The 14,941-nt window shown below is 41.2% G+C and overlaps 1 protein-coding gene across 8 annotated transcripts in view; it reads left to right on the top strand.

The window, feature by feature from the left end:
- WDFY3 (WD repeat and FYVE domain containing 3) overlaps positions 1-14,941 on the top strand; it is a 378,134-nt gene that overhangs the window by 355,927 nt on the left and 7,266 nt on the right. For all 8 annotated transcript variants that reach the window (XM_059722254.1, XM_019479325.2, XM_059722256.1 and 5 more), the window contains 6 exons: positions 7,044-7,191; positions 8,789-8,943; positions 10,247-10,405; positions 12,158-12,337; positions 14,270-14,452; positions 14,723-14,819. In XM_059722254.1, the coding sequence (XP_059578237.1) occupies positions 7,044-7,191; positions 8,789-8,943; positions 10,247-10,405; positions 12,158-12,337; positions 14,270-14,452; positions 14,723-14,819 (922 nt within the window). The remainder of the gene's footprint in view (positions 1-7,043; positions 7,192-8,788; positions 8,944-10,246; positions 10,406-12,157; positions 12,338-14,269; positions 14,453-14,722; positions 14,820-14,941) is intronic.

Below are 14,941 nucleotides of genomic sequence, written 5' to 3'. Positions count from 1 at the left end.
GTGCTTGGGGTGTTTAACTTTGACAGTTTTCTTGCAGCAATATTAGCTAGGGTTGTGTTGTTTTCCATTTTTTTGCCAGGTTGATAAGGTGCTTTGACACCTTCCCAGTCATTTGTACTATCACTGTTGAAAAAAACTTTGAATGTAAATATTTGTTTTTACAAATTTTGGTTTTGCCAAGCAAGCATAAGTCACTAGACAGAAAGGAAATGGCAGATTTTCGGTACAATTTATACTTATGGAAGCTTGAAAGATGTTAACATTTTATTTGAAAGCTTTTACTAAATTATTTAGCATTTGAAAGAAGTTTATTGTATTTCCCCAGATAAAAGGAGTTCGTTTTGTCATATTGTAATAGATACTTCTAGAAAGTTTCCTCCTCTCCTTGTCATGTGGGATTCAACTTGTATGAACAAGTAGTCCTCACATTTAAACTGAGGATGACCCCAACAAGAATCATAAACACATTACCAATGGAATAATGTAAATTACTCCAGTATGTGGTCATTTGTCTCCATGATGGAATTTTCAAAATTAGCCCAGCAAACCCTATTGTCAATACAGTAATACATAAAGGTACCCTAAAATTGCAGAGTGTGAGTAATCATCCAGAAATTTGAATTCTACCCTAAAGTTATGGAAGGCACACAGCCTTGTGACTGTCTCCCTGATAATCACCCAATTCCAAGTAGACCCTAGGTGTCCTCAAACTGTTTTCTTGGAAATGAGTCTAGTGACCTACTCTTTCCAACCTCCATGGATCATTTCCTTTCCTTCTTCTCATCTTCTCTCTTAATTCGACCTGATTTTATAATGTAAGGTTTAGTTTGTCTTCACAAAGAGACTTGAAATGGTAACATTTAAGGACTCAGTATTTTAAAATTTGTTTAAAAAAAGAAAAGAAAGAAAACCATACACGAAAATGTGCAAAATGAAGTGCCAGGGGGAGGGGGCTCCCAGCTCCATAGGTGAACCTTACTTCAAAATCCTTCCTGGGACAGTTTTCCAAGTAGTAGTGGTTGTCTAATGATTGAAATGAAACCAGTTCAGTAAATAAATAATAGTTCTCCTGCAAGTGGTTTTCCATACACATATACACCTGTGTTCCACTGTAGGCACATATAAGCCATCTTCACTTGAGCTCAGAGTTTTTGGCCAGCAGTACCCATTTGGGATGTGCCACCCCTTGCACTGTACACTGAGGGTAAAAAGGGACAGAATATACCTCAGCTTACCTAACCACCTCTGAACTCATGACTACTACTAGTTGAATACCAACCGCAACAAATTCTAAACAACTTGAACTTCAGTTAAGTCAGTAAAATTAGTTTTCCTTGTTGCCAGTAATTCTTTGACCCTGGAGGACATCCTCTAAGTCAGCCAGATTCAAGCACTGTACGTCATGTGAGTGGGTGATCCCAGTGGACATTGGACACCGTAATTGACATATCTAGGAAACTTCACAGCAAGCAAATTATCTCCCTGAAAGCTCTTTACTGCTCAAACCTGCAATCCCAGGGAGACGAGGCTGTAGTTACACCTCTTAAGAAAATTGATAAGACCAACTTTAGCTCCTGTAACAAGTTGCCTTCCCCAGCACCATCTTCCCGGTTAATCCACACCTTATGTGGGGCGCCCTTGGAGTCCTCTTTAAGGTTCTTATGTCCCGCTCTCTACTTGTCTTCCACGTCTTCATGGAAATTATTATGTTGATCTTGTAAATGGGATACTGCCTATTGTATTTCGTATGTTGGGGCCTTTCGCCTCTATGGGCCTTGACCCCGGACATTCTCTAGCTAGGCCTCCCCATCTAAACCCACCAAACAGGGTTTGACTCCAAGGCTCTAGCCTTTTTCGGTGTCTTGAGGCTTATGGCCCCCTTTCCTGCTCCAATCTGGAGCCTGGCCCAGAGGCCCAGCCACCGGCCCTACATCCAGGGGCTCGCCAGTTCAAAGCTGGGGCAGTCCAAAAAAAAAAAAAATTAAACACCAGACCTCCCTGGCCTTTTTAAGATCGTGCCTTCAGGCTCCAGGGTCAGTGCACCCCAAAAATCCTGTGCCCTCGCTGGCGCTGGGGTCTGTGCACCCAACAAGCCATGCCCTCACTGGCTCTGGGGTCTGTGCCCCCCCAAAAAGCCACGCCCTTGCTGACACTGGGGTCCTCAGGTCCCCACTCTGTAGTGGGCTGCAAAAATGAGGCCTTGTCCTTCCCCTAATAGCCTTACCCAAACCACTGGTGTTATTCAGTAAAAAAAAAAAAGAAATATGCACAGTCCTGTACATGTACAATAACTGCCACCCAAAAAAGGTGATTAAAGAAGGCAGCATTTATGCAGGTTTCATGCTTTGGGTCCCCACCGTTGGCTATGGTCTTTCTTCTGGGGTTGCTGCCGTCCCTCCGGGGTCCTTTTGTAGTTTCCCTCCTCCTGCCTTTGGATCGCTCACCAAGCCTCTCCATGGAGCTCTGGGACGCACTCCTTCCCCTTTTGCTGCTGGCGCTACTGCTGCTCTGCCCAGGGATTTTATAGTCCTGGCCTGCCCTTTCCAGTCAGCTGACTAGCTGGCCAGGCTCAGCATTTAACCCCCTCCTTGCCGGCCCTCTGTGCCCAGAAAGTTGTGGCCCTAAAGGGGCTGCCCTGTCTTCTGGTGACAGGGCTAGCGTTCCCTGTTACAGCTCCCCAAGTCCCTCTTGACATACTTTCAGATGTCTGGTCTCCCTGTCGCAAAAACAATCAGCCCTACTGGCATGGAACCAAAAAAGTTCTCAGGTAAAGTTCTGGGAGGAGCTAGGAGGTGGGGTACAGCCCCCACGAGAAACTTCTTTAGGAAGAGATTTCCAACTCCAAGAAGACTGACAAATGCTCTTCAGATTTCATGGAAGAGCTGAGAACCCCAGGATAATGCAAGCTGATGGATGTTCTTTGCTCAGTCTCAGCGTGGCCATACCCATAAACAAGGCAGTAGTAGATCCTGCCCAGTTGGCCTGGCAAGCTGTGCCTACAACAACTGTCACCTTAGTGTAGTGGATAAGAAATTAAAAATGCTTTGCAGAGCACAGGCGAGGTTCTTTGAGCAGTATCTTTTATTAGACCAACTGAGCAGCTGGGAAAAAAAATTTAGGCAAGCTTTTGGGCACAGTCACCCTTCTTCAGGCATAGAGAGTCCTTGCTGGTCTGAGACTCCTTTCTTAAACAAGCCTACAAACTTCACTTCATAAATCTACTGGATACAAAAAATCATGGACTCCATATAGACATTGGATTTATGACGCATTACAACCTGCCTGACATCTGATTCATCAGGTACCTGCCTGACCCTAACCTCTTACATTCTTCTTTTTCCCACACCTTTTCTCCCCTCATCCCCTAGTTTTCTGCCTTTTGTCTTCCTGATCTTCAACCATTTCCTTTTTCTTTGAGAGCCTCTCTTTTATACCTTGTACTATTATCACTGTAGTGTTTTCCTTTGGCCTTTTTGCCCTTGCTTTCTTCCCCCTCTTTTCCCTGTTTTGTCTTCTCTAATTTCTACCTATTTATATTTTCACAGACATCTGTCATACTTTCTGCATCCCTCGTTCCTGTTTTCCTGATCTACCAATTCCTTTTTCACTGACAGCTTCTTTCTACCTTGTATTCTATCGCTGCTGTCACCCTTTGGCCTTTTTTTCCCCTGCCTGTTTTGTCTTTCTAATTTCTACCTATTTATATTCTCACTGACATCCTGTCACACTTTTAGCTTCTCTCATTCCTTGGACCTTCTCTCATTCTCTAAGACCAGCAGAGACTCCCTATGCCTGAAAAAGGGTGACTGCACCTGAAAGCTCTCCTAAAACTTTTTTTCCAGCTACTCGGTTGGTCTAATAAAAGATGTCACTCAAAGAACCTTGCCTGCCTATGTCTTTAGGCCAACACAGCTACAACCAAAAACCTTGCAGAGGACAGATTATTCATTCCTGTCCCCTAGAAGAGACAGCAGCTGTTAAAAAAGGAGACCAGAGCAAAACTACTCCAGAAGACAAGGAGCTCAAAGGTATATTCTTCAGTGATCCTACAGCTCAAGGTCGCTAATTATCAAGCCCTCCTCCCACATGGATAAGCTGCCCCTTGAGTCCCAACTCCTAGAAATGAAGGAACACTTGACCTTCAAGGTGCTTGCTGCTTTCATATCTGTTATATCACCTCACAGAAATTAAGAGGTGCATGCTAGGTTACAAATCACTGTTAGAGCAAGACTTTGTCCTTTAGCCTGTCAGCAGTCTTGAGGGACTTCAACATGATGTGCTCATGATAGTGACATCTATCATAACCTAACCTGCCCAGTCAGTCTAACCAACCCAGTCTCATTCCTGTTGGCCAGTCTTGTCGTGATAGCCAAGACTTGCCTCTCCCTACTGCGTGTATGTGTTCCCATACCTAATTCACAAGATAAATCCAGAGATTTCAAATAGGAATCCAAAGTGTCAAAAAACCTCTGATCTGTTGCAGTTTTTCTGAGTGCTTTGCATCAAAAGAATTGTTCTATTATCTTTGTGTTGTCAAAAACTGGGTGAAAGCTCAGAGCTGGCATTTTCAAAGGGGTGCCTTGAGTCTAATAAGGTTGAAAACCACTGCTCTATAGAACTACAGTGTTAGATGTTTCATTGCTGGTCTTGGGGACATGTGCATGACTTGCAAATCCATAGTGTGTGTCCTGAATGAGAAGCACAGGTGCATATTCATATGTTAGATATCAGGGCTGTCAACTAGGCCAGCAGATCTTCTCCACAGTCCATGTTGGGAAGAGTTGATACAAGCTATTCCATGCTTATGTTATACATCAGTAAACAGGACAGAGCATGTTTGTTTCCCCTCTGTGCATCAGCTATTAGATCTGCTATTCCTTGATGCACCTATTTTGCCCTCAGAAGATCCACATGGATGGCCTAAGCAGATGCTCTTTTTCAGATCTCCAGTCCATCAAGGACTCCATTCTTCAAAGTATCTTTTTAGACTGCCATTTCCCAGGCAGACCTGTTCACAACACAAACTATAGAAAAAGTGCTAGAAGTCCTATCTCAAGAGATATCTAAGCTTTCAGTCCCTCCCTCATGCCACCTTGATCTTGGGGACAAGGAGTTGATTGCATACCTATCCTGAGGTTCCTAGGGTTCTTAATGAAGTCTTACATAACTCAGCTGAGACGACTGGTTCTGGATGCTGTGCATCTCGCATCTAGGTATTTCATATCCTTGCCTTTTTGCTCCCAGATAGTTTATCTCTGGGCAGCATCTTTCACTTTACAGCTTAAATGTTGGGTCATTCTTGAGCTAGAGCAGTTCTGCTTCTCACTGGTTCATAACATTTTGGCCGGTAGCACAATTCGGACCATGTCAACCAAATCACTAAAAAGTTTCTACCCCAGACATCTGTCAAATGGCCACCTGGGGCTTTGCAGACTATCTTACGAATGTGGAAACAGTTTCTCAGTCCTCCACATGATAGGCTGTAAGTTCAACAAAGCGGGCATTATCAGGATGTCCCCCTGAGACTTAATTCTTGTTTCCAAATAGTCAGGTTACCTTATTTTGAAGTTGCTACCTGTGAAGTATGCATATGGGTAGTATCTTGAAGGAGAATGAGAACTAGCTTACCCTTAATTGGAGTCCTTTTGAGATGTGTTATTTTTCACATGCACATCCTGCAGCCCATCTTCTGCCCTCTCCTCCTGCACACATGGCAGTTTGAGGTGCAGTAGGCACACTCTGCCACTTTTATATCCTGGGTGCAAAACACAACAAACAGAAGGGCACGTGAAGGCTGAATGAGTACCTCTAGGCATAAAGTCTCTGAACCCAAGTGTGTGGTATGCATGCAAACTTGCAACGTAAGGTGTAAATGACACACTGACTCAAAGAGCTGTTTTGTAAGTAGCGGCTCCTTTCCTTTCAACCTCTAAACCTCGCTCCCCCTTTCAGTATTTTTAAACACAAGCTTACAAGGTTATAGTCATGGCGGAAATAAGATACATCTAAATGAAACATTCGACTTGAGTATTTATAATGACTTTGTGTTTAGGTTATGTTTTTACTTTTAATATTTTCATGTGTGGTCTGATTGCTTAACAATGCTGAAAATACCAGTGTGGAGACACAGTAATAAACACTGAAAATTCCCTTGCTCTTTATCCCATGGAAAAGAGCTGTGAGCCAGGATATGTTCATCTCTGCCATATGTGGTCCAGTTCCCTACCTCCTCATAACATTATGCCATGATTGTGGTCTGCTGTTTCTGAATAAATATATATAGCTTATTGGCTTTGTATTTTAGATTATGAAGTGTGCATTACTCAAACATTTAAATTCATTTGGTCCTCTCATCACAAAATTGTCATGTGCTAATAGCTGCCAATTTAAAGATTTATTTTAAGAAATAGTGCATTGCTCTTAACCCATTTACAACATAGAGAAATTCACTGAAAGGTCGCAAACTGTATGGAGAGAATTTTAGCTGCAGTCAGGTTACACTTGTGCCAGAATGCAGGCTAGAGCATCAAAGGAGCTGCTTTCAGCAACCACCAACTGTAGACAGGCATTTCTTCTCCATTCCACATATGTCAGATCCAGGTATCCCAGTGAGGAGTATGTGAAAATTAACCTATTTTATCCTGGGGCACCAATGGAGAGCAGAGACATTCTTGTTTGTTTTTTTTTCTATTTATTCTCATTTTTACAGTGATTATAAGATATGATAATGACGTTAAAACAGCATTAGTGACTTGTTCAAGGTGAAAAAGAAGCTCCTGATTGGTCTCAGATAAAATTGCAGCACCCTACTCTTAGTTCTACCCTGTTGTAAAATGCTTAGGTTATTGTCTTCTAGTTCTGGTTTAATATTTTTCTCCCAAATCATACAACGTAAACATCACCAGAAGAATTGCATGAATAGCTGCTAACTTGCAGCATTGTTTTAAAACTAAATGTGATACTGTTGGTAAATTTTAAAAAGCCATTGCTGTTGAAAATATACAGTGCTGTCACTCCATTACCCTTGATCTGCTACACTACAGCTGTTCAAGAAACCACACCCTCCAAAGCGAGTGCGAAGCAGAATCAATGGAGAGACTGCTGGAATGTCTGTCCCATCCGGTTCCACAAGTGACAAGATCTTTTTCCATCATTTAGACAATTTGAGACCTTCTTTTGCCCCTGTGAAAGGTAAAATTCAGTACTGTAATACTTGCTTCTGATCTTTTGTCAGAGCATTCATACTTCTAGCTGGATAAAGTCCCCTTTTCTGATTTTTCTGATGTTCTGCATCTTACATTCCACTGGATCTACCAATTTGAGGCCCCAGTTGTAACCTGGCTTACACAAATAACATGTTGATGCCAGGTAATTTAGTTGAATCTGCTGTACAATTATGCCAGGAAAAAATCAGGGATAAGAATACACCAACATAGGTATTATCTGCCTGCAGCTTTTTCCTGGATTAGCAGTTGGTTGAAGGCAAACTGCTGCTATCTAGTGGCAAAGCATTGTAATAACACCTGCAAGCCGTTATCCTAGAATAGCTGTTCATGAGAGCCATCAAGTCTAGCTGACTTGCGCCTGTTGACACCAGAAAATTTTACCCCATTCACTAAGATGTATATAAACTTTCTTGTAAGCAACAGGTGGGGAACTGGCCTAAACTACACTCTGTACCTCCAGCATTTTGTTTTAATTTCAACAAATTCGGAAACCAGTGAGGAAAGCAGTTTCTAGAATTTGAGATGCAACCGCTAAGGGATGCCCTGCCACCAAACATCAGACTTAAAAATCTAGCTTTAGTGCTCCATATGACCTCAAAATATGTGTGTTGATAATTTCTTAGTATCTCCGAGGAATGCTTTCAGTACTGGCAAGAAATGGGGCTGTCAGTAGCTTCTTCAGAGCTGTAAAGAATGATTTCCAGTCTGTGTATTTCAATTTTTGTGCTGACAGAAATATAGCAAAACCTATTTAGAATGGTTAAGAGCCCATTTCTTAAACTTAATTGGTGTCATACTGACAAGACTATATTCTAAATTGTTCATGAAGAATTTGCAACACAAATTTTTGTCATGCTTCCCAGATGATGACTTTGAGTGCTTTACAAACATTATGTTCCTGTGAGGTGGGTAAGGGACAAATACAGTGATTACTTCACTCGTTGCTGAAATGCATCCATTTCTGTAGTACAAAAAGAGAACAGTAGTTTAACAGAGCATAACAATGCAACACTGCTACCTAGGACAGGAAATAAAGAATACCTACCTCTGCAAATGTGTGAGCACATTAGGAAGGCAGGATGTAATTACCAAATAGAAATATGGCATTTGGAATTATTTGGCTTGGATATTTGGAATGAATGCTTTTAATGGACAAAAATGTTGCATGATACTTAACAGCCTCAGACATTTATCATCTCACTTGTGTGTCTTGTTTATCTGAGATGGTACATCCGGTGATGCAAAGGGAAGGGTGCCCCTGAAGATTTGCCAGTCCCTTGGTGTTTCCAAGGAGATATCTAATTTAATTACCAATTGTGCTTAACTGTGAGGGCTGATAGGATTACAGAACAAGGAGGCATCCTTGCAGTTGAAGCTGACATTTGTACAGTATAAGCAGTGTAGGATTTCAGTTTTTAAAAAATCTATGGAGTCCAGTATTACAGTATTAACACTGTGATCAAATGGGTCGTCCCACAAACAGTACCATACAGTAACAAGTATATAAAGGCTGTACTTTTGGGTGTTTGTAGTAACACAAAAACTTTGTTTTTGTTGTTCAGAACTCAAGGAGCCTGTGGGACAGATAGTGTGCACGGATAAAGGTATTCTGGCTGTAGAACAGAACAAAGTTCTCATTCCACCTGCCTGGAATAAAACTTTTGCATGGGGCTATGCAGACCTCAGCTGTAGACTGGGAACTTATGAGTCGGACAAGGTTTGTGATCTAAAATTTGTTCTACTGACATATGAAAGAAAATTTAGTTTGTATTCTTTACTAAAACAACTCTAAAAATTATATGTGCATACAAGTGAAAGAATAAGCAAAAAAAATCTGCTTTTTGGGTTAATGCTTATATTGATGTCTTCAGAAGAGAAATGATGGGAGGGGAGAAATGAAGTTAAATAATATTAAAAAGTTAATTTCCAAAATACAAATAAAGAATGTCAAGATTTCTATATTAAATTTCCATATTGAAGACTAACCTACAGTATTTGGTCTGGCACCATCTTGTGGCAGGTATTTGGAACTTCCACTATTAGGGGAGACACCCAAGCAAGTGATAAACGTTCTCTTCTACATAAATAACCAAAATAAATATGCATGCACACACTTAAGAGAGAAGTATGCTTGGTATTTATCCAATTTTTACTCAGACCAACTCCCACTTGCTTCAAGAAAAGTAATGCAAGAAGAAAGGTGCATTCAGAAAACAGTTTGGCAGGTCAATAGTGAAATGCAGTTGCTGTTCTTGATTGGCTAAATGCATCCATCCTCCTTATTAATCCAACTTCCTTGCCCTAGCACCATTGTCAAATGCTTACCTTCTTTTGGGGCAAGGACTTTCCTTTACTATATGTTAGTAAGTGTCTTGCATCATAAGGCTAGATCTGCCAACTAATAATTTATAGCTTAGGACTTGGCTCTAGTGAGGGACCTAAGCCTGAAAGTATGGCTTAGGATCAAAGTTTCCCAGCATTTGGGCATGTCTGCCATTTCGTCACTCCTCTCTGTACTAAACAAAACAAATTTAAGCCTTTCTCTGTTCTTGAAGAAGTGGCTTTCAGTCTGGGAATCATAGAAGAGAGGAAAGGCAGGTGAGGAAGAGTATGAGAGATGGAAAACAATTTTTTAAATTAAGCACCAGAGCTTATTGAAAGCAAATATGTAATGTTCTCACTCAACTGTCTGATTAAGCACATGCTTTGGCATTGTTCACAACTTAATTGCTCAATAAATGTATCATGTGAATTAGTCTCAAATCCTAAGTAGTTATAAATAGTGCCTTTGTTTTTGTTCCTTGGCACTGAAGCTAGAAAATGTGTTTTTGACTGAAGTTTGTTTATGTTGCTTCTAGCCAACTTTCTGGCTCGGTTATCTGTAGATACCAGACAGTTAAATGATGATGACTGTATAAAATTACCTTTATTGACTAATGCCAGCACAAAACCCCACCAGCAAAACACAAAACTTGCATATATTGCATCTTTCTTATCTAACTTAATGTTTTATTCTGTAGGCAGTGATTGTTTATGAATGCTTGTCAGAATGGGGGCAGATTCTGTGCTCAATCTGCCCCAACCCCAAACTAGTTATCACTGGAGGAACAAGTACCGTTGTATGTGTGTGGGAGATGGGCACCTCCAAAGAAAAAGCAAAAACACTTGCTCTGAAACAGGTAAAAACTAAACAAAACATGTTTTCCTAAGAAAATTATATTCCAAAGTCAAAGGAGGTAGGGAGACATGGCTCTGCGCGCCCAAACCTACAGAGACAACTAGTTGGTGCTTCAGAGCTAAAGCTGAAACAAAATGTTATCTTTGACAGCATCTTAAAACCTCTCTGGAGCTGAAGTAGCCACGTTCCTTAAAGAATCATAAAGAGCAAAGTGCTCTTCAGAGGGGTGTGAGTGAAAATCACTGTTAAGTGTTCCTGGGGGAAGAAAGCACACTTTCCTGAAACACTGCATGCTGAGTACTCAAGATTCTTTTTCTCTTGGCATGGTTGCAAAATTCCCACCGAGCTGGACATTCCCTGCCCCCTTTAAATTGTAACAACCTTTTCCTGAAACATTTCACCTTTTCTCTTCAAAAGCAGACATTTTCTGCTTTACTGAAAAGAAGTGTTAGAAGACAAAACTGCCAGATTTGGCAATGTGGTTTTGTAGAAGCAGGCTGCACTTGCTTAACTGTGTAATGCTGCTGCTTGAGTTGTTGCCTCAGCATGCTGCCTTTGGGGTAATGCACCAGTGGTAGGTTTAGAACCAAGTCTCTCTCCGAGTTGAGTGGAGTGTACATTTCTGAAACACATCTAAAACATTATTGTTCTAGGTAAAAAGCGCCTTTTACAAGAGGAACAAAAAGAACAATTTAACTGGGACTTAGGAGAACAAATATAGAAGTTACTTAATTTGCATTTTCAGAGTAGTGTATAACATGAATTCTCTAACACTACATCTTGATCTTGGCTCGTACTTTTTTTGGTGAGCTGTATTCAGAAAAGAGACTTTCTTCCAGTGTCTGCTGCTCCCAGCTGTGTCAGTCTCGCAGGAGCACCAGAGATGCTGCCAGGTATCTTGAGTTGCTTAATTAATAGTCAAATGCATCGGGAGTTATCCCACAGTGTCTATTTCAGTTGTTTAGATAACAATAAGGTTTAAAAGTAACAATGTCAGCAAAGGAAAAGGCACCATTCTGGCACTTTAAGTTAGCCACTGCCCTTTCAGTGTCAGTTTATGGCACAAGTTCCTTTTTAGCTAATGTTCTCATCTAAAAATTGAATAGGGGACTTCTTGTGTTCTTAACTGAACTTTTGCTATAAGAAACTAATTTAAAATAGCTACCAAAACATATGGTGCTACAGAAAAGAGGCAAGTGTTGTCATACTAGAGCTGAAAGAAGCAGAAGGGGAAAGGTGTCCGTAGTGGTGTGTCTTATTCATCTGAATTGTGTTTCCTAATGGAAGATTGTGTGTCATAAAACCCCTTAAAACTGAAATTTCAAAGAGTTAAGTTTTAAAAACCTGAATGTCAAGTGAATGAGCCCAAACTGTGTAAATGCCCCAAACCGCTCTCTGTAGATTATTAACAGATTATTGGTGCAGTTCTTAGGTGAAACTGCTCCATTAAGCCATGCACCAGTAGACAAACAGTATGAACAACTTGTGCTGTTTGTGTTTGTATTGCAGGCAGCAGTGCAGGAGAATGGATTAAATTATTTTATGAGCAGCAGTTTACACTATACAGCAAAACCTCATTTATGAATACCCTGCACTTCCAAATACTGTCCTCTAAAATCCATTTATTTCTAACACATTAGATCACTTTTGTTTAAGTTTCTAGTTTATCAGAAAAATCATTTCCTGTCTGTTTAAATCGATTCACTGTAATAAATCCTGTACATGCTTTTTTTCCTCTTTTTTTCTTTTTCAGGCATTGCTTGGACATACTGACACTGTCACATGTTTAACAGCATCAATAGCTTACCACATAATTGTGAGTGGATCACGGGACCGCACCTGTATCATATGGGATTTGAATAAACTGTCATTTCTAACACAGCTTCGAGGTCATTGGGCTCCAGTGTCAGCTCTCTGTATAAATGAACTAACGGTAAGAACCAGCCTGTTGTGTGACATGCTAAGAAGGTTAAACATTTATACTAGAGCTAATAATTCCCAAATGTTCCAGGCTGTTTTTCTTGCAAGATAACAAAAGGCTCTTATGAAAGTCAGTCCAGTTCCTTTGTTCATGGTGTTTGCCTGCACATGCTTGAGTTCCAAAGCACACTAGTCCCGACAGCTCTGTTGATTTAAGTCCTTTCTTCCTGTGAAATATTTTAAGCAGAACCAATATTGTTCAAAACTAGAGGAATGCAATGCCTGAGGCTTCCATGGGTTTAGGGATATATTTTTACAGCCTGCCTGATTCCAAATCACTTAACAGTTATATTGGTATGAAGCTGTACCCCACTAAAAAATGAATGCCCATTCATTAACCTAGGAGAACACTTGTACATAATGGAAGGAACATATAATGTATATGACCCAATACATTTTAACCACAAAGAAAGGTCAACATACCTTAAAGTCCAATTCCCTTAGCTATTGAAATGCTGTAGGCCATGACCTACTCTAAATGATTAACAGGAAGAATTGCTTTGTGTTTCAGAAGTCAACCTTGAGACCTCTTACGAGAACATCTACACTGTCATACCCTAACTGTAGCTCCTGTGGATACACCTGAGCTAGAATTACTCTAGCCAGGTAGAGTACTGGTGGCAATGCACCCAGAGTATTACAGACCTCAGTGAGGTGTGCAAAATTTACCTAAGTAGCTGGATGAATCTGTGAGCAACCAGCTCACCCTGCTGCTGCTGCTGCTATGCTACTTACAGCACCTGAGCTAGCCAAGATATACCTGCGTGAGCTACACTGACAGTCATGTAGATGTAGTCTGAGAATTTGTCTCCACTGCACCTGTAGCTTGAAGTATATAACTCATGCGTTGCCCGTAACCCACCCAGGTACAGAAATCTTAGCTTGTGGTACAGTGTTTTAACCTTGACCTAGCTGGCCTAGCAGCAGTTGAAGCCTGAGGAGTGCTGTCATGTAAGTGTTTTGTCACAGTGCGGTAAACCCTGAATTCTTTTTATGATGCTGTAAGAAATGAGGCTGATGATATGGGTCATCTCACACTAGATTAACTGGGTAAAGCACTGAAAACACCATTGGCCCTGAGTTGGAAGTGCAATGGGGGAGAAATCCCCTCACTAGATTTACTGTCAGAAGGGTCTGCAACCATGCTTGTTTTCTGTGACCAAAGTTTTAAATAATGGGAGTCTGCAGTTCTCTTTTGAAGCATGTCTGTGAGCCCCTCAAGCAGAGGTGCTTGCTAATTGCTCAAAGAATTCCCTTTTTAGAGCCCTGAACACAACATACCTAGGGACCAAAAAACCCAAACCTTATCCCATGTGTCTCCTCAAGGCTAATAGAGACAGTCAGAAACCCCGAGGCTGAGTCAATTCAGTCTTCGCAGGTTAGTCTAAGCTGCGTAGATTGAACAGATAAGCAAGTGAACAGACATTCACTTTTGATTCCACATGCCTGCAGCAGCTCTCGTCAGAAGCCACGAGGTGCTAAAGCACAGCTCCCCGCTTGGCTGGAACAGAGCTTAGGCCAAGGCTAGCCCATCCACCCTGCAAGTTGGGGGAGAGAGGTTTTGGAGGAGGTGCAAAACATCCTGGGATGCTGTGAGTTAACTTGAATCTAGAGGGGATCTGGGACAGAAGTTCAATCAACTGATTTAACCTAAATCAGTTAAGTCTGATTCTGCATCCATCCAGGCTTATCTTAAACCAATTTTGGCCATTTTGAAAGTTGTCTATGTGCACCAAACTTCTGTTGTGTTACAGATTTGAACTGGTTTCCAATCATTTATACCTATTTATGTGTAATTTCTATCCCTAGCCCAGATTAAGTATTTTTGTAAATAGCTAGGGTTTGAATTAAAATGTCAAGTGTATGCTTGTTTCCCTCTCTTCAGGGGGATATTGTGTCATGTGCTGGCACTTACATCCATGTTTGGAGCATTAATGGGAACCCAACAGCAAGTGTGAATACTTTCACTGGACGGAGCCAGCAAATCCTGTGTTGCTGTGTATCGGAGATGAATGAGTGGGACACCCAGAATGTCATCGTGACGGGGCACTCTGATGGTGTGGTCCGAGTAAGTAGCAGGAGACCTTGCACAGAGAAATAAGTGCACTCTTTGATAGTAGGCAGGGCTGTATGGAGATACCCAAGCTAGCACTAAACTAGCTACTTGCGAGTAGCAGAAGCAATATAGTGCAGCTCTGTGCAAAGCTAATTTAGCTCTGTTGAGCTGATCTATATTAGTAGTGTAGATGCACTATTCTAAGAGCCTGGCTTAGTTTACAGCAAGTGTAAAAATCAAATTGATACCAATCGATTTCTTCTGTGCTTATGCCCCATCCAGTTCTGGAGGATGGAATTCTTGCAGGTACCTGAAACACCGGCTCCAGAGACTGTGGAGATCCTGGAAATGCAAGAGGATTGTCAAGAAGCACAAATAGGTAGTTTTCTAATAGCAGTTCTCTCTTGTCTTTTTGTTTTTTAATTTGTTTGGCATGTGTGAAGTTCAGAAGGGGTGACACACATTCTGAACCACATTTGCATACAGACTTCTATTCTGTCT

The sequence above is a fragment of the Alligator mississippiensis genome, chromosome 2 (assembly GCF_030867095.1).
Source record: "Alligator mississippiensis isolate rAllMis1 chromosome 2, rAllMis1, whole genome shotgun sequence".
In the NCBI taxonomy this organism is placed as follows: Eukaryota; Metazoa; Chordata; order Crocodylia; family Alligatoridae; genus Alligator; species Alligator mississippiensis.
The sequence above is the reverse complement of the archived record's forward strand: the minus strand, read 5'-3'. Positions and strand labels throughout refer to the sequence as shown.